This window comes from Panthera tigris, chromosome D4 (genome assembly GCF_018350195.1).
Source record: "Panthera tigris isolate Pti1 chromosome D4, P.tigris_Pti1_mat1.1, whole genome shotgun sequence".
Taxonomy (NCBI): domain Eukaryota; kingdom Metazoa; phylum Chordata; class Mammalia; order Carnivora; family Felidae; genus Panthera; species Panthera tigris.
The window spans coordinates 89,425,501-89,448,357 of record NC_056672.1 but is presented as its reverse complement, the minus strand read 5'-3'; the positions used below and the strand labels follow the sequence as shown (position 1 = coordinate 89,448,357).

At 51.3% G+C, this 22,857-nt stretch overlaps 1 protein-coding gene across 3 annotated transcripts; it reads left to right on the top strand.

Moving 5' to 3' along the window:
- The first annotated feature begins 347 nt into the window (after positions 1 to 347).
- TTF1 (transcription termination factor 1) lies at positions 348 to 21,768 on the top strand. 3 transcript variants are annotated; one of them, XM_042963471.1, is made up of 11 exons: positions 348 to 413; positions 2,924 to 3,918; positions 4,124 to 4,350; positions 6,182 to 6,367; positions 7,549 to 7,627; positions 9,676 to 9,806; positions 12,026 to 12,260; positions 14,439 to 14,528; positions 14,982 to 15,047; positions 18,762 to 18,847; positions 19,761 to 21,768. In XM_042963471.1, exons 2-11 carry the CDS (start codon positions 2,942 to 2,944, stop codon positions 19,940 to 19,942), a joined length of 2,259 nt encoding a protein of 752 aa, XP_042819405.1. In that variant the 5' UTR covers positions 348 to 413; positions 2,924 to 2,941; the 3' UTR covers positions 19,943 to 21,768. The 3 variants fall into 3 exon arrangements, 2 of the variants coding, with proteins under 2 accessions (XP_042819405.1, XP_042819406.1); XM_042963472.1 differs by having other exon boundaries at positions 374 to 413; positions 2,935 to 3,918; XR_006210335.1 differs by lacking the exons at positions 18,762 to 18,847; positions 19,761 to 21,768 and having other exon boundaries at positions 349 to 413; positions 12,026 to 12,253.
- Positions 21,769 to 22,857: the final 1,089 nt, after the last annotated feature.

Below are 22,857 nucleotides of genomic sequence, written 5' to 3'. Positions count from 1 at the left end.
TCCAGCACAGTACCCTGTTTTTCTCTCCTGCAGAATAATCTGAAACTATCTTGGCTGATCTGTTTCTCATGTCTTCCCCAGACTTGGGGTCTCACCACCTTGTCCACTCCGGGACTAGAACCGAGCTCGGCGCAAACTTGACTAAGCGGAACGCACGCGCGAGCTGGGAAGCCAGTCCGGGCCTTCTGTCCCCTCCCTGGGGTTTCAGGTCGCGCTTTACCCCACCCCCGCTCCACCCCCTCCGACCCGAGGAACGAAACCCGCGGTCAACTACGCCTGCGTCAAGTCCCTGCGGCGGGCGTGTTGCCACGGCAGCGTGACGCCGAGGCGGGGCCGGAAGCGACGCACGACCACTTCCGCTTCCGCAAGAACGGCGCTTCCGGATCGGGAGAAAGGTGGCGGCGCCGTGGGAGGTAGGTTGAGGGCGCTTCTTGGTCGTTCCGGGTTCTTTCGATGCGCCTGTCGAGGTCGAGCGGCGGGTGGTGGTGCCTTCGCCTCGCTGAGGCCGCTTTTGGCTGAGGTCTCCGGGGGCGGTTTGCGCTGCGGCCGCCCCAGGCCGGCCCCCGGGAGCGGAGGCCCGGGTCCCGGGCGGGAGAGGATCGGGAGTCGGACACGGGGCCGGGGCCTCCCTCCTCAGCCCCGGAGAGCCCGCCGCAGAGCAGGGAGAGCAGGGGGTCTGTCGCACCCCGCAAGAACGAGAGAGCCCGAGACCAGGCTTGGGCACGTCCCGGCGGGGCGGGAAGCGGTGTGTTCCGAACCGGTGGGCATACTTGCTTGCCCGGTTGCTTGTCGGGCACGGTGGGACCTTTGGGAGCCCGACGGACGAGACCCCAGCCCTTGGGAGGCCGAGCGTGTCGCCGCGGCGCGAAGTACAGGAGGGCAACTGCAAAGCGGGAGACGGGACCCAGTCTAGCTGTTAGAGAGGCCTTCTTGAGGAGGTGACTTTCGGACGTGGCCCAGTTAACGCGGAGGAAGGTCCCTCGGAAGAAGGAGCATCACCGGCAGAAGTTGCTTTTGGAAAGTCCTGGAGAATGAAAAAGAACGTGTGTATTCCGGGAACCGAAAGGAGCAGGCTGTCTGAAACCCGGGGAGAAATGATAGGTGGAGAGTTAGACATGGACCAGACTAGATCATGAAGGGCCTGGTAGGTGTGTAAGGATTTGGGACTTGGTCTTAAGAATAACAGGGCAACCAAAAAAGTCTTGGTGGGGAGTAAGTATGCAGTTAGTATGTTGTGCTGAGTTCCAGAGACCAGAGGGAGAAGCTCAGGAGGTGTTTCAAAGAAAGAAAGTGAAGGAGGTTGGGAGAGAGGAAGGAAAAAGAATATTTAAATGAATCATCTGCTCACCTGTTCACCGTTCTCGCGAAGTCCTGAAAGATGGGCCAGGAAAGCGTGTATTGAATGTAGTGGGTTGGAGGTCCTCGGCGCTTTTCCTGGAGCAGTCTCAGGGCAGGAGTGGGGGGGGGACAGCTAGAAGGAGTGGTTTTGGACGTGGATACAAGGTGAGGAAATGGAGAGAGCATTTTCTGTCTGAAGTTGTGCTGTGAAGAGGAGAGAGGAGAACAGCTGGGTGGGGCTTCAAGGTCAGAAGATGGTTGGTTTTCGTGGGTTTGTTTTGTTTTGTTGTAAGTTAGGAGAGGCTAAAGATTGTTGGAGTGTTGCCAGAAGGGACCCACTGCAGAGGGAGAGGCTGAAGATACAGGAGAGGGGTAGGGTCCCTAACTTCTCATGGGCGGTGAGGACACTTTGAGAATTGTGTGGCCGGAAGAAGAGTATGAAAGAACACATCGGTTTCTACCCATAAGCCAGATTCCCCAGGCCCAGGACCTCCCCTTCAACAGAGGCACTTAAGAGCTTTCATTAAGACCGTTCTCCCTGATGTCACCCAAAGATGCGTGGAAACTTTTTTTTTTTTTACGTTTTTAGCAGAGGAGACTAACATTAAATGATTAGTGAAATAATTGTTTAGTCTTTAAACTACATTTGGGCTAAGTGCTACCAAGGAGACGTATGGTTTGCTATGAAAGTATATTTGGAATGGACCAAGCCCACGGGGGTCAGGGAGCGCTGTCTTTTTCTCCTCTTCCTCCTCCTTTGTAAGTACTTACACATGTACATCCTTCAGTTGCTTGTTTTTGAACACAAATGAAAGCAATCTGTACCTTTGTTCTCCTTCTTGCTTTTTAAGTGAAAAAGCAAGCAGCGTTCAAATAAGTAAATAAAAATACAACAAACACCCCCGTCGTCATTACCCCCATTAAGAAATAAAAGATGACAGATACAAGAGAAACTGGCTCGGTTCTTGTCCCTGATCTCTGAATTTGCCGATCAGAATTTGCCAGTTACTACTACGTATCCATGCAGAAAAGATACATACAATTGATTTGTGGGTTTTAAACTTAAGAGGCAAAGTATCATCATGTATGTCTCTTCTTAACCAAGGAAAGCTTTTTTGAAGAAGTGATATTCAAACCAAGCTCTGAAGGATGAAAGGAGGCAGGAGGCAGGGAGGGTAGGAAGGCAGCAGAGGGCATTCCAGAAAGAGGGTATGGTATGTTATAAGACCGTGAGCTAAGGAAAGGATTATGGCATGTTCGGGGAACCCAAAAAAGACATGTGTGGCTGGAGCATGGAGTTAGAAGAGAGAGGTAAAAGATGGGGGCGGGGGGAGGGGAGGGGACAAAGGCCTGATCATGCTGGGCACTTTGTTCTCTGTTAACTGTTCTTTACCGTATCCTAAGGGCAGTGGGACCAGACCGTAAATTACAGTGAGCCCCCTGTGCATTTAGAATAATTTAAAATTGACAGCCATGATTCCAGTCTTGTCATTTGTCGTATAATTTCATTTTTCTGTGATTTTTTTTTTTTCCTCCTGAGGCCAATGTTTAAAATGCTTTGCAAAAATAAACCATTGTTGTCAAGTTTCCCTACAGGAACAGAATGGAAGGAGGACCGAGCAGATTGGAAATTCACACCCCAGTATTTGACAAGAAAAAGAAAAAATACTCTGTATATAAGGAAGGACACCTAAGGAGTTCCCATGAAAGTTTCAGAGACGCTCCTCTGACAAGCGAACAGCGTCACATAACCAAGAGTAAAAAAAAGAGAAAGGATTTCCAGCATTTTCATTCTTCCCCTTTGCAAAAATCAGAAATTTGCGAGGAGACTGAAAAGACCACTTCTATACCCAAAAAGAATAAAAAGAGAAGACAGAAGGCTTTGGGGGTAGATGAGGAAACAGGCGTGGTGTACGTCCTGGTGGATAAAGAAAATATCAAGGACACGCCGAAGAATTTTAGGAGCGACGTCGATGTCGTGTACGTGGACTCGAGCAAGGAACAAAAGCCAACACGAGAGCCTGACGCAGACGAACCGCAGTCCGTTCCGAAGTCACGTGAGAATGAGTCCGAAGAACCGCATCATAAAGTCAGGGAGAAAAAGAGTAAAAAACGTCGGAAGAAAGCGGCATCGGGCGATGCTGTGCAGGACAGCCCGCGTGCGAGCCTGCCCCTGCCCGAGGTGGAACCACACCAGCCAGAAGCCCCCCTTTCCGTGGGCCCAGAGGGCGAAATTGCCCAGCTGCCAATACCCGCAGGTGAGAAAAAGTCTAAGAAAAAAAAGAGAAAAATTTCACACAACCGCGAATTTGAGGCAGTGCCTGGGCCTGAGGGTCTGGAGAACGCGTACTCTGAAGGATGTCGAGGGGTCAGCGGTGTAAAGAAAAAGGCTAAGAGACGGAAGCGAGGCTCTTCTGCCGAAAGCCCCGTAGCGCCTGGTGGGGAGTTTTCAGCGCTCGCTGCCCGCTTGGAGGACGCGCGCTTTGATTCACTGGAGGGAAATGGCACCTTGATTGAAGAAAGGGAGGAGCCCAGGCCACAGGAGGAGAAAACCCAGGCCTGCACGGAAGAGGTGCAGAGGTAACGGGGGAATGTTGTGTCTTTCGATGTGTGTCTTCTGTGTGACTTCTGCCTGTGACCTCTTTATCTGGCATGTTCGTGGCAGGCTCCGACATCCCTCCTTGCTTTCACACTGTCCTGGTCTGAAGTGAGGGTCACTTTAAGCCCTTGAAAGCCACCGGGGCAAGCGACGCGTTCACGTGAGTCCGTCCGATCTTGTCCGTAGGTTGGAACCTACAAACGAAGAAGAAGGCCGTCTGGAAGTGGCCACAGGTTCCGAAACGAGATGCTTATCCGAAGAGTCGAGAGATTTGGGCGACTCGGATGTGGATTTGGACTCGGCCGTGAAGCAGCTCCAGGAGTTCATCCCCGACATCAAGGAAAGGGCCGCCACCACCATCAAGAGGATGTACCGGGATGACTTAGGGCGGTTTAAGGAATTCAAGGCACAGGGTGAGCTGGTGGGACTCGAATAGCTGCCGGGCTTTCCTGTCTGCGTGAGGAGCCCCTGACGCCGTTTGGTGAACGATGCAAGTTGTCTAGGTTCACCGGGAGCACCTTCTGGCCGCTTCCTGCCTCACCTCCTGCCGGAATTGTTGTCCGAGCCACGAGATCAGCCAAACGAAGGGGTCTGGGTCTCCTCCGCCCAACTTCTGGTAGGGGAGACCCGTCTCCTTCCTGATCTCACTCACTGTGTTGCAAGAACCTCCCAGAAAAGTTACGGACTTGAGGAGCAAACCGCAAAGCTGAGGCTGTGTGCTCCGAACGAGCGGTGTTCACTGGGCTGTGAGGGACCCAGTACACTGGTCCCCGGGAACAGTAAAAGCAGAGCCTTAGCCCCGTTAATCATGTTGAAGAGGTTCGTTTTAAAAAAACAGACCAAGGAAGGAAAATGTGTTTAGAGCAGCATCTGTGGAATGCTCCCATTCTTTTTGTATGTCTTATGTCAAAATTTTTAGGCGTATGTATTTTTTAAAAGATATTCTTTTTTTTTTTTTTTTAATTTATTTTTGGGACAGAGAGAGACAGAGCATGAACGGGGGAGGGGCAGAGAGAGAGGGAGACACACAGAATTGGAAACAGGCTCCAGGCTCCGAGCCATTAGCCCAGAGCCTGACGCGGGGCTCGAACTCACAGACCGCGAGATCGTGACCTGGCTGAAGTCGGACGCTTAACCGACTGCGCCACCCAGGCGCCCCTAAAAGATATTCTTGAAATAAGTCTAAGAAGGGAAAAACCATGCCATACATAAGACCCATCAGTACATAATGGAACTTGGTTGCTTTGAGTTACAAAGAAGAGTAGAATGTGCAGTTAAATGACCTTATTACTCCCCCCATCCCCCATATATTTGCATAGAGAATATATGTGAATATTTGTATCGGCCAATTTCACCGTACTTGCCTTTGGCCGGGGTGTGTGTGTGGCAGAAGAGATTAAGAGGGGACTTCTTAAAAATTTTTGTGTTTTTTTTTTTAAACGTCAACATTTTTTTAACATTTATTCATTTTTGAGAGGCACAGAGAGAGTGGGAGTGGGGAAGGGGCAGAGAGGAAGGAGACACAGAATCGGAAGCAGGCTCCAGGCTCTGAGCCATCAGCACAGAGCCTGATGCGGGACTCAAACCCACGAACTGTGAGATCATGACCTGAGCCGAAGTTGTATGCTTCACCAACTGAGCCACCCAGGCGTCCCTTAAAAAAATTGTTTTTAACTTTTATTCATTTTTGAGAGGTAGAGAGAGACAAAGCGTGAGTCAGGGAGGGGCAGGAAGAGAGAGAGCGAGACACAGAATCTGCAGCAGGCTCCAGGCTCTGTCCTGACAGGCTGACACCAGCGTGTTGGGCTTAAATCCACCAATCACGAGATCGTGACTTGAGCCATGACCTGAGCCGGAAGTCTGACGCTTAATGACTGAGCCTCCCAGGCGCCCCGAGGGGGACTTCTTTGAAATGTTTATTTCCATACTGCTTGAACTTTTAATGAAAATATATTCTTTCTTAATAAAAAAAATGACTATTTTCCAAAGAGATTGATGAATTGGGGAAGGTCACTCTAGAAGGGGATGACGGGGCAGACTTTGGGAGAAGAATGACTAAAATGGAAGGGAAGCTGAGGGTCACAGTGGGGGAGGGGGGAGCTAATGTCAAGGGCACACCTAGGGCTGCTTCTCAGCAGGGGGTAGCTGACTGGGCGCTGTTGTAACTGCCGAAGACTGAGTGGTGGGTTTGCTTTTTCCTTTGTTACTGACAATGCCTACTTTTTCTCCCCACCCCAATCCTAGGTGTCGCTATTAGATTTGGCAAGTTTTCTGTAAAGGAAAATAAGCAGTTAGAGAAAAACGTGCAAGAATTTCTGTCCCTGACCGGAATTGACAATGCCGACAAGCTGCTGTATACAGACAGATACCCAGAGGAGAAATCCGTGATCACCGACTTGAAAAGAAAATACTCCTTTAGACTGCACATCGGTAAGCGTACAGCTGTTTTCTTTTTGACCGTCGCCAGCCTTCCAGCCGTAGCCGGGTGAGGCACGGTAGGTGTTCGCACAGCGCCCGGCCGATCGGTATTTCCGTATTCGCATCGCCGGCCTGTACTCTTGGGGGTTTGGAATGCGTTCATGTCTCCCAAGCGTAGTGCTTTTCCGGATCTTGTAGAAAGTAACACAATCGACTTGGAGCTTTCCTGCTGGGCAAGAAGTGTGGTTCTGGTTTCTGCTCCCCTGCTCTAATACATGCTGTCTTTCGTATGCTGCACACGGCACACCCGGATCTCCTGAGTTTCCTGAGTACAGCCTTACGTGTGCTTTGTTGCTGGAACCCTCTTCCAGCGGGTGTACTTGGAAACTGAGACCAAGCCATGAAGCAGCATGGGATTGGACAGAAAGGAGATCTATGAATTCATTAATAAATGTATTTATTTCTTAGTATTAATGCCTATTTATTTTTGAGAGAGACAGAGCATGAGCCGGAGAGGGGCAGAGAGAGAGGGAGGCACAGAATCGGAAGCAGGCTCCGGGCTCCGAGCTGTCAGCACGGAGCCCGACCTGGGGCTCAAACTCACGGACCATGAGATCGTGACCTGACCCAAGGTCGGGTGCTCAACCGACTGAGCCACTCAGGCGCTCCCCCTCCCCCGCAAAATCCATGAATTGAAAGAGGATGATTTCTTAGGTGTTCTCCGGAATGTGCAGGGGCAACCAGAGTAGGGAGCCCCTGTTGGGGGGCTGTTTGGTCCTTAGAGTGAGGAAATGAGTAAAGCCTGCTCGTTCAAGAAGCCCTCTTGTTCATCTTAGGGAAAACTGTTGGCACACGTCCTCCACGTTAGCATTCTTTCCCCTTAACTCAAATTTTGTTAACGTTACTTTGGTTTATAAAGAACTTTTCCCCCGAACGTGGTAGGTAGACTGGAAGCTGGAGCCTCGACATCCTAAGCCCGTCGTTTGCAGAGCTCTGCAAGGAGACTGGTGACCGCGGGTGTCTCTGCTCCTCGAGCCAGCTCTCTGCAGGATGTGTGAAATCCCGGCCTCGACGTGGGGTCCGGGGTCGTGCGGGGGAGAGGGGCCTGTGCGGGCTTCCTTTTACAACTGTGACTCCGTTTCAGGCCAGGCCCTGTGTGCCCCACTGACCACTTGCCTTTCTTCCGACTTTAGGGAAGGGCATTGCCCGGCCCTGGAAACTCGTTTACTATCGAGCAAAGAAGATGTTTGATGTCAACAATTACAAGGGCAGGTAAGAAGCCTTAGCAGCTTGAGACACAGCATTTCTCTGGTGCTTGCTGATCGTATAAATCAGAACGTCCACAACAGATTAGAGGTGGTAAAAAAAAAAAAAAAAAAAAAAAAAAAAAAACCGAAATCATGAGGACCTTTGTGTGCGAAACGGGCCTGCATATCTGCGGTCAGGTGAATGTCTTCAAAACCCATTTCAGTTCCTACCTCTTTAGTCAAAGTTTGTGATCTTCCCCTTTCTATTTATTTTTTATGTATTTTTTGAGAGAGAGAGAGAGAGAGAGAGACAGAGCATGAGCGGGGGAGGGGCAGAGAGAGAGAGGGAGACACAGAATCCAAAGCTGGCTCCAGGCTCCGAGCTGTCAGCGCAGAGCCCGACGCGGGGCTCGAACCCACGAACCGCGAGATCATGACCTGAGCCGAAGCTGGACGCTTAACTGACTGAGCCACCCAGGCGCGCCAGTCTTCCCCTTTCTAGATCCCTGGCTTTTCCTTTGTACTTCCTCTAGCACTCGGCGTGCCGCGCCCCCCTTAATGTTACTCACGAGGTTTTCTTTGCTCTCTGCTCATGTGTAAGCTCCCCGTGTACCCAAATGTTCCTTCTCGATGCGACGTTCCCTCCGGCGCTCAGCCCGCTTTTGGGGGTTTCCAGTGAGTGTGTGAAGGCAGGGTGAACGCCAGCCAGAGGTCCAGTGCGAGCAGTTCGGCAGCGACATGGTGGTCACGGTCTCCTCCCTCCCTCCCCAAGTAAATGAAACACCCAACTACGTTTTGTTCCCAACGTTCCCGATAAAACCAATGTGGATCGGGTGTCGGCTGTGGGTAAGCGCTCTGCTCCAGGACAGAGAGAGAGGCAGGAAAGCGTCGGGCCCCTCGCTCTGCGGGCCCAGACAACAACCTCGTGGACTTGACCTCACTCTGGGAGGCACGTTTAGTAAACGCGGCAGGGTCGTTTGGGTTCCAGGTAGCTGCACGATTTGAAAGCGAGACCTACGTATTATGCGACCCCCAAACACCGATACGCCCTTGGTTTCTTTTTTTTTAATTCTGACCAAAAGAAGTAAACCGGAAGCAGAGGAAAAGGTTGCTCACAGACTAAAGCCCACGCTCCCCTTTTCCCCAAGCCCCGGGGCTGGACGTCTGTGGACGGAACTCGAAGGAAATTCACTAAAGAGGACCTTTTCAGCGGGACGTGAGAGAAAGCTTTGGATAAATGAACGGTGGCAGCTGAGGTGACAGTTTTCTATCTGTGACATAAGCGTGGGAATGAAAGTTTTAGCAGAATACAAAGTCTGTATTCTAATTCTAATAAGAAAGTTCATTCATTCGTTTGCACCACGTGGTTTGTGTGTGGTAACAATTTGCCCTTAGAATGTTGGGTTTTTTTCTTAAAGTTTATTTATTTTGAGAAAGAGAGGGCGCGCGTGTGCACGTGAATGGGGGAGAGGCAGAGAGAGAATCCCAAAAATACAGTTTGGGGGGCGCCTGGGTGGCTCAGTCTGCTAAGTGTTGGACTTCAGCTCAGTTCGTGATCTCAAGGTTAGTGAGTCCGAGCCCCGCGTTGGACTCTTTGCTTTAGCGCAGAGCCTGCTTCGAATCTTCGGTCTCCCTTTCTCCCCCCTCCCCCGTTCACAGGCATACTTGAGCACTCCCTCCTGCCCTCTCTCCCTCTCTCTCCCTCAATTTCTCTCTCCCTCCCTCCATCTCTCTCTCTCTCTCTCTCTTTCTCTGTCTCTCAAAAATAAATAGTAAAAAAAGAAAGGGGCACCTGAGTTGCTCAGTCGGTTAAGGGTTGGACTTTGGCTCAGGTCATGATCTCGCGGTTCGTGGGTTCAAGCTCCGCATCAGGCTCTGTGCTAACAGCTCGAGCCTGAAACCTGCTTTGGATTCTATGTCTTCCTCTCTGCCCTTGCCCCGCTGACACTCGCTCCGTCTCTCTCTCTCTCTTTCTCTCTCTCTCTCTCAAAAATAAATATTAAAAATTAAAAACAACACAGTTCTTAATCTCACACTTGATCAGAACTGTAGCACGTTTTCCCTTCCTCCCAGGTACAGCAAAGGAGACACGGAGAAGTTAAAGATCTACCACTCCCTGCATGGAAATGACTGGAAGAAGATTGGCGAGATGGTGGCTCGAAGTAGCCTCTCTGTTGCCCTGAAGTTCTCCCAGATCAGCAGCCGTAAGTGAACCGTCCGCGCTGCCCCACCCCGCGAGCAGATGAGCCCCCTCGGCCCCAGCACGGGCATCCTGGCAGGCCTGTCTTGTGGGGGGGCCGTGACGGTTGACTGCTGAAGCCGTTCTCCCAGCTGTCTCATTTCATTTCTCACCCGCGATTGTGAACCATGCAGCCTTTATTCACACGACCGATTTTTTATAATTTTTCAAATGTTTTTTATTCTTGAGAGAGAAAGAGCGAGACACAGAATCCAAAGCGGGCTCCGGGCTCTGAGCGGTCAGCACAGAGCCCGACGCGGGGCTCGAACCCACGAGCCACGAGATCATGACCTGAGCCGAAGTCGGACGCTTAACCGACTGAGCCGCCCAGGCACCCCTCACATGACCAGTTTCTGCCACACCTGGGTTCAGTAGCTTTCAGCTCTATCCGCCGGCCTGACTGAGACCCTGGGAGGCTGGCGGGTAGGAGAGCCAGGGCGGAGGAGGTCCCCTCCCGCAGAGGACAGGGGAGACTGCTGGGAGGGCAGTGATGCGATTCAGTCGGCCTGTCAGGGACTTTTCCCAAACCTCCTGTCTCTTTTTCTCCTCTGTCAGAAAAACTTTGTTGGTTATAGTCTTTACGTTACAAAATCCCCAGTTGCTTTAAGGAGACAGCCCTCGGATGCCATTACGGTGAGCACGGGGGCTGGCATCTGTGGCCCCCGGGTGACTGGGAGCCATGTCTTTCGTGCCACCACGTCCAGCCGTGGCGCCATGCAGAGACTCAGTGTGGCCAATGCTTCTGGATTTGGTGCGAGTGTGTGAAATCTAGATACCTTTTTTTTTCCCTCTGAACTGTTTTGATTTTTAAATATCCAAATTGTTGAGAAAAAGTAACGTCACTCTGTGGGCCAAACCAAAGATATTTGTAAGCTGGTGGTTTGAGGCCTCTTCCTTAGCCTGACTGTGACCATCTAGGCCAGGAAGATGGACCACGGACGGTTTGATGCCTTCCGCAGATGAAGGCTTCAGGTTCAGACGCCTTTATCATTGTGATCACTGGAGCTCAGTTTCACGCATTCACTTACTTGGTTCCCATTAAATGTTTGGAGAACCTCACAGAGTCACACGGGAGAGGTTACTCAGAAACAAGAAAAACAACTTTTTTGAAGTTAAAAAAACACACATTGCTTTAAGAAAAGACAGTTCTGATATTGGTTCTTAAACAGAATCGTTGGGAGGCGCCAGGGTGGCTCAGTCAACTGAGCATCAACCTGATACCGGATCAGGTCATGATCCCAAGGTTGCGGGATCGAGCCCCGCTTGGGATTCTTTCTCTCTCCCTCTCCCTCTCCCCCTCTCCCTCTCCCCCTCTCCCTCTCTCCCTCTCTCCCTCTCTCCCTCTCCCTCTCTCCCTCTCCCTCTCTCCCTCTCCCCCTCTCCCTCTCTCCCTCTCCCTGTCCCTCTCCCTGTCCCTCTCCCCCTCTCCCTCTCCCTCTCCCTCTCCCACTCCCCCTCTCCCCCTCTTCCTCTCCCTGTCCGTCTCCCTCTCCCTCTCCCTCTCCCTCTCCCTCTCCCTCTCCCTCTCCCTCTCCCTCTCCCTCTCCCTCTCCCTCTCCCTCTCCCTCTCCCTCTCCCTCTCTCCCCCTCTCCCCCTCTCCCCCTCTCCCCCTCTCCCCCTCTCCCCCTCTCCCTCTCTCTCTCTCCCTCCTCCTCCTCCTCCTCCTCCTCCTCCTCCTCCTCCTCCTCCTCTCCCCTGCTTGTGAGCTCTCTTTCTCTAAAGTAAGAGATAACAATAAAGAATCTTTGGCCACTGTAGTGGTTCCGCTGTAATTTGCACGTAGCTGTGCTTATGGTGTTATGTTAGTGTAATTGAGGTGTTGCCCACTCTCTTCTGAAAAGTCCTGATTTATCTTCTTTTTTTTTAAGGCTTTAGAGTGGCTTTGGGTTCACAGTAAAATCGGAAGGTCCACAGACGTCCCGTCTGTCCCCTGCCCCCACACACGCACGGTCTCGCCCATTATCCGCATCCCCCACCCGAGCGGTGCCATTGTTACAGCCCGTGGACCCTCACTGACACATCATGAGCCCCCAGGGTCCGTAGTTGATATTAGGGCTTACCCTTGGTGGCGTACGTGCTGCGGGCGTGGACAGATGCGTAGTGACACGTGTCCATCATCGGTTTGTTTTTGACGAGTGTGAAGACAGGCGAGAGACTGTAAGATCGTCCTTTTGTGTCTGTAGCGAGAAACCACGGTGCTTGGAGTAAGGCGGAAACCCAGAAGCTAATCAAGGCTGTGGAAGAAGTGATTCTAAAGAAAATGTCTCCCCACGAGTTACAGCAGGTGGATTCCAAGCTGCGAGAGAACCCCGACGGCCGCCTGTCTATTGTCAGGGAAAGTCTGTACAAGGGCATTTCTTGGGTGGAAGTAGAAGCCAGAGTAGAAACCAGAAATTGGATGCAGTGTAAAAGTAAGTGGTAAGTTTTAAGGCTTCTTCAGTGACCTTCAACAAGATCCCCCCCCCCCCCCCCGTCCCGCTTGCTCACAGACACACACCACACACGTCAGCAAAGCGGGTAGATGGGTGAAGTCACGAAGAAGGTCCACGTAACCGTCGTGCGGAAAACCTCACGTGTCAAGAACGATCGTCACCAGTCGTCCGTTCCGGCCACTTCGGTATCCGTATCTGATCTGAGTTGGCGCTTAACTAACCTCGATCCCTTGCGTGACTTCCCCGTGAAGGAACGTGAGCCTTCTTAATACTGAATATTGGCTTGCGATTCCTTCACTCTGCTCCTGCTGAGTCTTTAGGAAGAGCAAATAGTCCTCTCTTTGCAGCATGAGGGGAAAAAAAATACGAACCTCCCCTTTGGGAGGGAAATCACAAGCACGGTGATGAGCAGGAGTTAGCCCTTTTCACAAACCTGTCGAGTTCAGCGGCTCCTCTGGCCTCACCAGAGCGAGGCAGCCGGGTTCATCGTGCCACTGTAGACACGCTCGTCACATAGCATTTTCAGTCCTGACCTCGCTGCACCTTCTTTGCCTGATGTGGCTTTTCCGGGCCCTGGAGAGACTCTGAGCTGGGTGGTCAGCTGCGCCGGGACTCCTCGGAGCAGTGGGCCTGCAACTCACGGCCCACACACCTCACGCGCAAAGGGAGTGCGGTCATCGTCAGGTCAAGTAAGAGTGAGTTCAGACTGGGGCGCCTGGGTGGCTCGTTCGGTTGAGTGTCCGACTTCGGCTCAGGTCATGATCTTGCAGTTCGTGAGTTTGAGCCCCGCCTCGGACTCTGTGCTGACGGCTCAGAGCCTGGAGCCTGCTTCCGATTCTGTGTGTGTCTCTCTCTCTCTCTCTCTCTCTCTCTCTCTCTCTCTCTCTCCCTCTGCTGCTCGCGCTCTGTCTCTCTCTGTCTCAAAGATAAATAAAACATTAAAAAAATTTTTGGAAATTGCCATGAAAAAAAATTTTTTTTAAAAAAGAGTGAGTTCGGAGTAGGCATGTTTTCTACTAAGAGCAGATTCCTAGATTATGCCATTTGTTGTTCCGCCCTTCAGAATTCTGTCCTAGAGTTCTCTATTTTCGTAGAAGACTACACTCAGGGGCATAAACTCCAAAGAACAGATGATGATTGGGGGACAAAACGTTTACTATGGAGGAACCAGAGCCCTTACTGTCCCTGTATTTTAGACTAAAAAAGGAGTGTTTCGCAAGCCTCCATTGGAGGACGATAGATCAGTGTTTAGAAAGGGAAATACCACAGAGCAGCCATGCTTCAGGATCAGAAGAATTAGGATAACATGTAGGGTTGCTTGTTTAAGAGAAAAGCAGGAAACTTGAAACTAGAATGTAGATTTCCTTCATGTAGCGTTGCCAGGACCTCAGATGCTGCATTTCAGAGGAACACGGCTGGCCGGTGAGAACGACAGCGTCACTCACCTGTGGATTGTGTATCCCCCTTATCCAGAACGGAACAGCTAGCGATCTGTCAGATGGTGACACATTTTACTCTTTGAGACGAGTACTTAAAAAATAATTTTTAGCTGGGTTGCCGCTCTCTTTGGTTTTTTTTTTTAAATGTTTATTTTTGAGAGAGAGAGAGAATCCCAGGCAGGCTCCGAATCGTCAGCGTAGGGCTCGAACCGTGAGATCAGGACCTGAGCCAGAATCAAGAGTCAGATGCCCCGGGTTGTCCCGCTCTTTAGGAGCTCCGGTCACCCTTCCCTTCAGCCATTCGCTTTGGGCCTTAGGGGAGCCACCACATCATTTATGACTTTACTGAATCTTTCTTCCGTCCCTCCGTTTTGTAAGCAGTCTTGAGTTTGCAGTTTCCTTTAGCACCTGCTGATGGGCCGATACTCTGTGCTCCTCCTGTTTGTAACTTCATTTTATGGAAGTTTCATAGCGCACAGAAATTCAGAACTACCGTATCCCTCATCCAGCTTCACTAACCACCAACTTTCTGCCACTTTCTTTATCATTTCCCAGTTGAAAAGAAGAATAATAAGCATATTCCCAAAGGTGGCCAACTTTAGCGATGAGCTACACAACTCACAGCGTGGTTCTCCGTAAGGGTGACGTCGTGGAGGAAAGTGCGGGAAATTGCGGTGGAAACTTTAGCCCGGGAGGTGCACTATATTTTTTTTCTTTGCACGCAGGACGGAAATTCTAACCAAGAGGATGACGAATGGTCGGGATGTGTACCGCGGAGTGAATGCCCTGCGGGCCAAAATCAACCTGATCGAAAGGTACAACCAGAGGAGGTGATGCCGTGGTAACTCTCTCTGACCCGAGAGTAGGTGTCCAGCAGCAGAAATCTGCAGTGAGATTGCTAGGGTTCAAACACGTCTTCCCGCACTGCCTGTGCGTATGACCTTAGGAACTTTTTTGTGTGTGTGTTTAAATTTTTTTTAACGTTTATTTATTTATGAGAGACTGCGGGAGACAGAGCCAGAGCAGGGGAGGGGCAGAGAGAGAGGGAGACACAGAATCCGAAGCAGGCTCCAGGTTCTGAGGTGTCGGCACAGAGCCCGACGCGGGGCTCAAACTCAGTGAACCGTGAGATCATGACCTGAGCCGAGGTCGGACGCTCAACCGACCGAGCCACCCAGGCGCCCCGAGCTTGCCACGTTTGGGAGTCCGTGAACATGCCCATTGTGCTGACTTGCGCTTGAAAACTTAATGTTTATTTTTTCTCCCAGGTTGTATGAAATAAACGTGGAAGATGCTAACGAAATAGACTGGGAAGATCTTGCTAGTACCATAGGGTAAGACCGTTTGGTTAATGTTAAGCTAATTAAAAGATAAGAGATGACGTAGTTAGTGACCGTCTATGAGTTTTGGAAGCGCCGGGCTGAAATCCACGCTGCAGGCGGGATTCGTGTGTTGATGGTACTGTGCACACGGGGACTGGGTGCCGTGGGCCAGCTGCGCCCTCCCCCTTCCCACCACCCCTCGCCGAAGACCCCGGGGAAGGGTGAACGAAATGTGTGCGGAGTCTCTTAAGAGCCTCACGGAGCTAACGTGTTAAACGATTAGAGCAGAGATCCCACAAGCCCTTTGCCCCAAATCATAGATTCTTAACAGTTTTTCCACGTTTGCTCTGTCGTCCGCCCTCCCTTTCCCGTTCCCACTCCCTCTTCCAAGGGAATAAAGTAGTTTCGTTCAGCCCTTGAGGATTAGTGGTGGGCACCGTGCCCTAAACGAGAACATTATTACGTGATCACGGCGCACTTACCACGCCCAGGAAATTCGACGCCGATAGGGTGCTGTGCTGCAAAGCACAGTTCACATTCAGTTTCCCCCGCTAATAATGTGCCGGGAACGTCCTTTATAGCATTTCCCCCCGATTTAGGATCCAGTTCAGATTTACACGGTGCATTTAACCGTGCGTCTCCTTCGTGTCTTTCCATCAGCAAAGCTCTTCTGCCTTTGGCTTTGAGGGCATTAAAAATGGGGGCGAGGACGGGCTGGTTGTTTGTAGAATGGCTCGCGGTGGGAGCTTCTCTGCTGCCTCCTTGGGATGAGGCTTTGTGTTGGGGGCAGGAGCGCGCCGTAGGTGACCCTGAGTCTTTATCATCACATCATCTTGACGCTTTGGCTCTGGGGGCATTTGCCAGGTTCCCCCCTCCCCGTATAAAAGTACCGGTTTTTCTCTTGGGGATAAAAAGGGGCCGTGGGAGGTATTTTGAGACCATGTAAAGGTCCTGTTCCTCTTTAAGCTTCCCTAAGTAGTTTCGGTAGAGTGTTCATTTGCATCTTTCACCTGCGGGGTGAGGGTGAACTTTCCTATGTTTATTTTTGTTTTTTTTAATATTCGTATTCATTTTAGAGAGAGAGAGAGTGCACACGAGGCAGGGAGGGGCAGAGAGAGAGAGAGGGAGACCCAGAATCCGAAGCAGGCTCCAGGCTCCGAGCCGTCAGCACAGAGCCCGACGCGGGGCTCGAACCCACGAGCCGTGAGATCATGACCCGAGCCGAGGTCGGACGCCGAACCGACGGAGCCACCCGGGCGCCCCCAGACTTCCCTGTGTTCATAAGCTGCCTCCATCTGCCTCTGCTGTGAGCTTTTGTTACCTATCACCCAGACATCGTGAATCCCTTCTTGCTACTGAAGACAGAGGCCACCACTCCCGACACCTGAATTTATTGCTTGCTGAGCAAGGGAGCCAGCCTGCAAAGCACAGTCCCTGTATGAGAGCAGGTCATTGAGAGCTGGGGGTCTGGGAATCGGAAGTGGGGGTGTTAGGGGTTGAGTGGCCTTTAGTTTTAGAAGGGTGGACGGTGAGGCGGGGCTGCCACTTGGCTGGCTGTCAAAAGGGTGACGCTGTCCTTGATCCACGAGGAAGGGCTGAAACTGGTTCTGGTGGTTATTTGCACCTTGGGATTATAGACAACGAGCAATCAGTTTGGTTTTTTTAAGCTGGAGAATGGGAAGTTTGTCCTGACAGACCCTGTTAGGAGTCACAGACACGCTCATGGCTCCAAACCCTTCCCTCCCAGCGCACCTGCGGGGTGGGCCACTCACTGCTCCACATGACGGGTCCCTGAGAGGTGAGGGTGTCGGGTCTCCCAGAGGGGACCCGGCCCGGCACCCACCAGCTACCACCTTGAGAAGCGCTCATGACCGCAAAGCCCTCCCTTTGTAGTAGCAGATGGGTTTTTGAAAAATTTGACTCCGCCAATAAATTTTTGCGTATCGTGTGATGTCACCGTCCCCTCACATCACGATTTTCTTAGATTAAAACGGGCATTTCGTGGTTTTAAGTGAAATTACATATTTGAAAAATGGATTGTCCCGCTTAAGATTAATAAATCTCAAAGCCATAAAGTAGAGACTGTGGCATCTAGCCAAAGCTGTTTGAAATAGTACATTCTTTAAGTTTTAATTAAAAGAGCGAAAAAGAAGTCTAAACGTTCGGTCTCTCCAGAGTCTTAAAGCCTCCTCGTGAATTATTGAGGCAGGACGTAAAGAAAGCGTGTCCGCCTAGTGAGGGGTACTGCCTACTTCGTTTGAAAACATCCAGATTGTGGCTCCTAAGCCTGGGGTTGGGCGTGCGGAACATCCTGCTGGGCGCCCGGCACTGCAGGAGGAGGGCGGGCGTGGGGGCCTTAGAACTTGGACTTCGCGGTCAGACTGAGCTGGCGTTGAGTCCTGGTACTCAGTTTTTAGCCGTCTTTGGACATGTCGTTCCCTAACTTGTTCTGAGCCTCGGTTTCCTCATCCACAAAATGGTTTGATAGGATCCTAGTGAGGACCAAGGAGGTCGTGCATGGTGGACATGTGTAGCCCGGTGCCTATCAACACCGATCATTTCAGCTACTAGATTAGCTTCCGGCTGAAACAAGTAGGTCATGCTTTTGTTGTCTAAGAAAAAGTCCAGGAAAGTAAAGTTAGTGATTTCCACTTTATTTATTTTTTTAATTTATTTTGAGAGAGAGAAAGAGAATGTGCGGGCACTGGACGTGGAACCTGCCCAAGATTCTCTTGGGGCACCTGAGTGGCTCAGTCGGTTAAGCGTCAGACTTTGACTCAGGTCATGATCTCCTGGTTCGTGAGTTCGAGCCCCATATCCGGCTCTGTGCTGAGAGCTCAGAGCCTGGAGCCTGCTTCAGATTCTGTCTCCGTCTCTCTGCCCCTTCCCCGCTCGTGCTCTGTGTCTGTCTCTCTCTCTCTCTCTCTCTCTCTAAAATGAATAAACATTAAAAGTTTTTTTAAATAAAAAAGATTCTCTCTCCCTCTGCTCCTCTCCCCTGCTCGTGTATGCATGCACACTCTAAAAAATAAATAAGGAAATAAAGAACGATTAAGATTTTGTCCGACTTACTGTAAATTGAAATACATTTGACTCACCAAAACATCATAAGCATCTACTTTTTTTTTGTTTTTAAGTTCTGCAAAATAAAAAGCAGGGGACATCTACTTTTGGATTGTGACAGATATGTACTTATCCTAGGTGTAATGGTTAAGAGTGTGGGGTTTGGAGTCAGACCACCCAGTTGAAGTCCCAGCTCTACCCCCTTATTAGCTGTAAGATCTTGGGCAGCTTCCCTGTGCCTCAGCTTCCCCACCTCCAGAATGAGGCACAAGACCGCTCATAGAGTGGTCGTGCCGGTGGTTTGTCCTTAGATGGGAAGATCTTAGGGCAGGGCCAAGTACAAGGGCAGCATCTGCTTACGTTAGCTGGTGTTACGCTTGGTTCCTGACTAGTGATTTAAATTCTCGTAAGTTAAACAGGATCCATCTCGTGCTGTTGACTTTCTTCCTCTTGTGCGTGTTCTTTTTAACCACGTGAACAACAGCTACCTCACGTGTGTCGTGTTTTTATCGCACATTTATGGGCACGATCGTTTCGCGTTCGGGATTAAGAAAGTTACTTAACGCCTGCAGATTCTCCCGACTCAGTGTGCTTCGTACGCAGCAGTGAAGTGACCAGTTTTTAAACTGATGCTGTCTTTTTTTTATCTTTGCCTTTCTAAAGTGATGTCCCGCCGTCCTACGTTCAAACTAAGTTTTATAAGCTGAAAGCTACCTGTGTTCCCTTTTGGCAGAAGAAGACTTTTCCAGGTCAGTATTTCCAGTACCGTATTCGAATTGTTAAGAAGCCAGCAAGTGATGGCACGTGCTGAGAATGTGACCCCGGGCACGTGACTTCTGGGAACCTCTGCTTCTTCGGCTGTAAAATGGTATAAAGATTATCAAATCCTAACCCCCACCTGACAGCACCTTCAGAAGTACTAGATGAGATAACAGATGAATTGTGGTCACCAGGGTGCTTGGTGCTTAGTGAGCACTCGGGAACCGTGAGTGCTTCTGGGTCACCGTCATGTGCTCACACGCACACGTGACGCATGCTTGCGTGCGCACATCATGTGACACGCTCACACACAGTTCCAGAAAAAGCGTACGATGCCCGGTTCCTTCTTTGCAGCCATTCGTGGGCGGTTCAGGTATTCCCAGACTCCGGTGGTCAGAGTCCTGTGGGGAACTGGTGGAAAACGTACATACCGGGGCCTCATCCCATACACACGGAATCCTAACCTCGGGGCTGGGTCTGGAGGCTAGGGTTTTCTCGAACAAGCACGCAGGAGAGCCTCCAGTGGTCTGCCCGGCACCCGCGTTCGGGAGCCACTGGTTGGGGTGACGCTCTGCCACGGGGCGTAGATGAGCTACTTGTTGCATTCAGCAGACATCGCAGCCCGGGTTTGAGTCCTGGCTTCGTTGGCCCCTACCAGCTCCGCAACTTTGGCCAAGATTCGCAATGTCTTCGTGCCTTGGTGTCCTCCTTTGAGGAACGGGCCACCTCGTAGGATTTTGAGGGTGGACCTGGTTGGGGGAACCTTAGTAAGCCAGTTAGAACAGGACCACGCTCGCCGTAGTAACAGCAGCAGCCCGCTACCCGCGTCCGTGCCCTCTGCCCTTTGACCTTGGGAAGGAGGCTTTGTACGCGTAATTTCAAAATTACATTTCTTTCCCTTAGAGATCATAGACTACCTTTACGAGACCAGTCTGCCTCTGCTTAAGGAAAAGTTAGAGAAGATGATGGAGAAAAAAGGTGCTGAAATCCAGACTCCCGCGGCGCCCAGGCAGGTGTTCCTACTCCGAGACATCTTTTATTGTGACGACACCAGTGAGGGAGAAGACGGGGAGGAGAAGAATTAAGGGGAGGACACTGTGCCTTGGGCACCCCTCCAGGTGTCGTTGGATTTCTTTGCAGTGGGGCGGAGAACCTGTCTCCAGGACTGATGTTTAGGAGAGAGAGAAGGAGCCATGGCGCAGGAAGGGGATGACGATACCTTGCGTGGCGGAGCATTCCACGGTGATTCGCATACTCACGCTCTAGTGCGTTTGAGCGTGCAGGGAAAGAGGCGCGTAAGAGTCGATTTAATGCTTCCGTGCCGTTGGACATAATCACAGCAAACGGTTCTCATAAAACCACAGTATCCCCAGTCCCTCTCGTTGCGGCAGAGGGTGTGGAGTCACGGCCCGTGAACAGTTCGTGGTAAGGATTTCAACGTACACGCTCGGCCAAAAGGGGAACGCTCCCAGTTTTAGTCAACGTGCCTGCCAGCTTGCCTTCTGTCTTCCCAGTTGTTATTCTGTGTGCTCAGTGTGCGTGAGTATCAGGTGTGTGTTAACAGGGAGTTGTGGACCCGCTGGGCTCCCAGACTGGCTTCACTTCGCACGTCCCTGCCTTCGTGGGCGGGCCTCTTCCTGAGCGAGTCAAGTGCTCAAGGGTACGTATTCTGCATACAAGCTGCGTTCTCAAAGCCACTGAATTCACCTGGTGTCCAACTGGAAAGAAACCAAAACCCCAAACCCGGCAGACTCTTCCACTGCTTCCGGAAAATCCGGTTCTGTGAGATTTTTGGAGGGCTGCTGTGTGGGTCTGAGGCACAGCTCACACCCTGCAGGGTTTCAAGGATAGTTTTGAGTGTCGGGCCATTCCGTCCGCCAGGAGAGCAAAACCATTCCAGAGTTGGAACGGAGGATTCAACCTAGGGATTTAGGTTACAACGTTGTTAAACAGGATCGGAGACGCAAACGGGAAGGCTGGATTCCCGAGCAACGGGTGACTGAGGGGAGGCGGTTGCGGCCCTGCTAACGTGCCCTGTCCCCGTGCTGCCTGGGTTGTCTCCTGCTGCCGCCCTGGCGGGACCCTGTGTCTCCTCGGAACACAGCAGCTGCTGCCTCGCTCCCGCCTTCGATCGTCTCCTTCTCCTCCAGCCCCTCGGCAGAACCCTGCTGGCCCGGGGAGTGGGGTTCCAGGCTTCTAGCCGCACCCGTACTGGGGAGGACATAAGATGAGGGTGAACAGCGTCCCATGCAGCGACGTCGCCATCTACGCCAAGACAGAACTGCACTGTCTCCTGAGCATTCTCTCCAACGTCATGACTCTCGCATCACGACGTGTGCTGTTGGTTAATTCATCCGTGAAGCCAGACATTTGCCCAAAGCTACCCTACCTGGAGAAGGAAGAATACAGACACAAGTCTGGGAGTCTGGTCACCACTGTATCCCCAGCACCTGTCCCACTATGGTGCAAGTAAGGAACACTCCGTAAATGCTCAGCAAACAAATGACTGTTTCCTTTGGGCAAGCGTTTTACCTTTACTCCCCTCCTACCTGGCAGGCACACCGTCTCCATGCTGACGGGAACACAAGTTCCTTTCAGAGGACGGTCGGGTAAAAGACATCAGAGCCTTAAGAATGTACACAAACTAAGATCTGGCAATTCACTTCTAGAATGAAAAGGACTGGTGCATAAGAAGGGCACCTTTATGATTTGAAATGGAAAAACATGTAAATGTTCCTTAATGGGAATTTGTTACTGTATATTCCTAGAATGGGATAGTATCCGGTAATTAAAAACGAACATGATAGATAGAGTGGATTAACATAAAAAGAGGTAAACAAAATGAACCAAAGTATTTCAGAAGAGTAAATATTTTCAATTTTGTAAAAGTAAAAAAAAAAAAAAAAAAAAAGGCCGGGGGGGTGGATTGTGTATATGTAGATGCATTAAAACGTATGGGAGAAATTAAGCCCCAAATTTTGGGAGAGGTTCTCTCGGGGCGGTGGGATGGTGAGTTTACAGGTTGGAACTCTCGATTTGCAAGTGCCGGGAGCTGGACCCAGATAGATGTAAGGAATCCGGGAGCTCTCAAGACGGAAAGGCCAGAGGAACCACTCGTCTTAAGTAAGGACTGGTTCAACTACTCGGAGTCACCAGAGATGGGGTTTCTTGCGGATTCCCTGCTCTCCCCCCACCCTCGCCCACTTCTCTTCAGTCCACACGCAGCAGCCCCTTCACCTCCCACCTGTGTCAGCAGACCTGCTCCCCGTCCGGAGGAAGGAAAGCAGCCTCTTCCCCTTGCTTTGAAGTCCTAGGCTTTGTTCCTAGTGCCCAAGTGAAAGTTTGTGCCCAACTCTGAAGTGTCCCTGGAGTCAAGGAGATAGGACGGTCTTCAGCCCACGTGAACACCCACCCCACCCCTGGAGCTGGGATTTAGCTCAGGATGCCTCTAGCAGCCGAGAGTGGAAATGCCCCAGTGGGAAAAATCAGGGTCCCGTTAGCAGAAGAGGTAAGTGGACTCTGAGGAAGCAACCCACAAACGGGTGTTGACCGTGACTAATTGCCTGTGCTATGAATTTCACGATAGACCTGGGTACTTTTTGTAGAGGTTCTATTTTTATAACTTTTTCTCACCGAAAACCTCCGTGCCTCTCCCTTCAAAAAAAAAAGTATGCACCATACAAACGTCAACCTTTGCCAAACACGGCTTTCACGCACGCGAGTCCAGGAGGGATGCGGAAGAAGGAGGAGGGCAGGGTAGACCGGACACGTGTCAAATGCAGATCCGGGAGAAGGAGAAGACCGTGAGGGGAGCCGTGAGTGTGATTCGGGGTGTGCCCGCTCTGCGGAGGCCCCTGGCGGATGGCGCGAAGACCGCGGGCGGAAGAGAGGTGCCCGGCGGGCAGCCCCCGCGGGGGTGAGGCCCAGAGCCTGGAAACAGCCCCAGTGTAGAGGCAGAAAAGAGCCAAAGGGGAAGCTGCGTGTCGGGTCTGTACTTGGG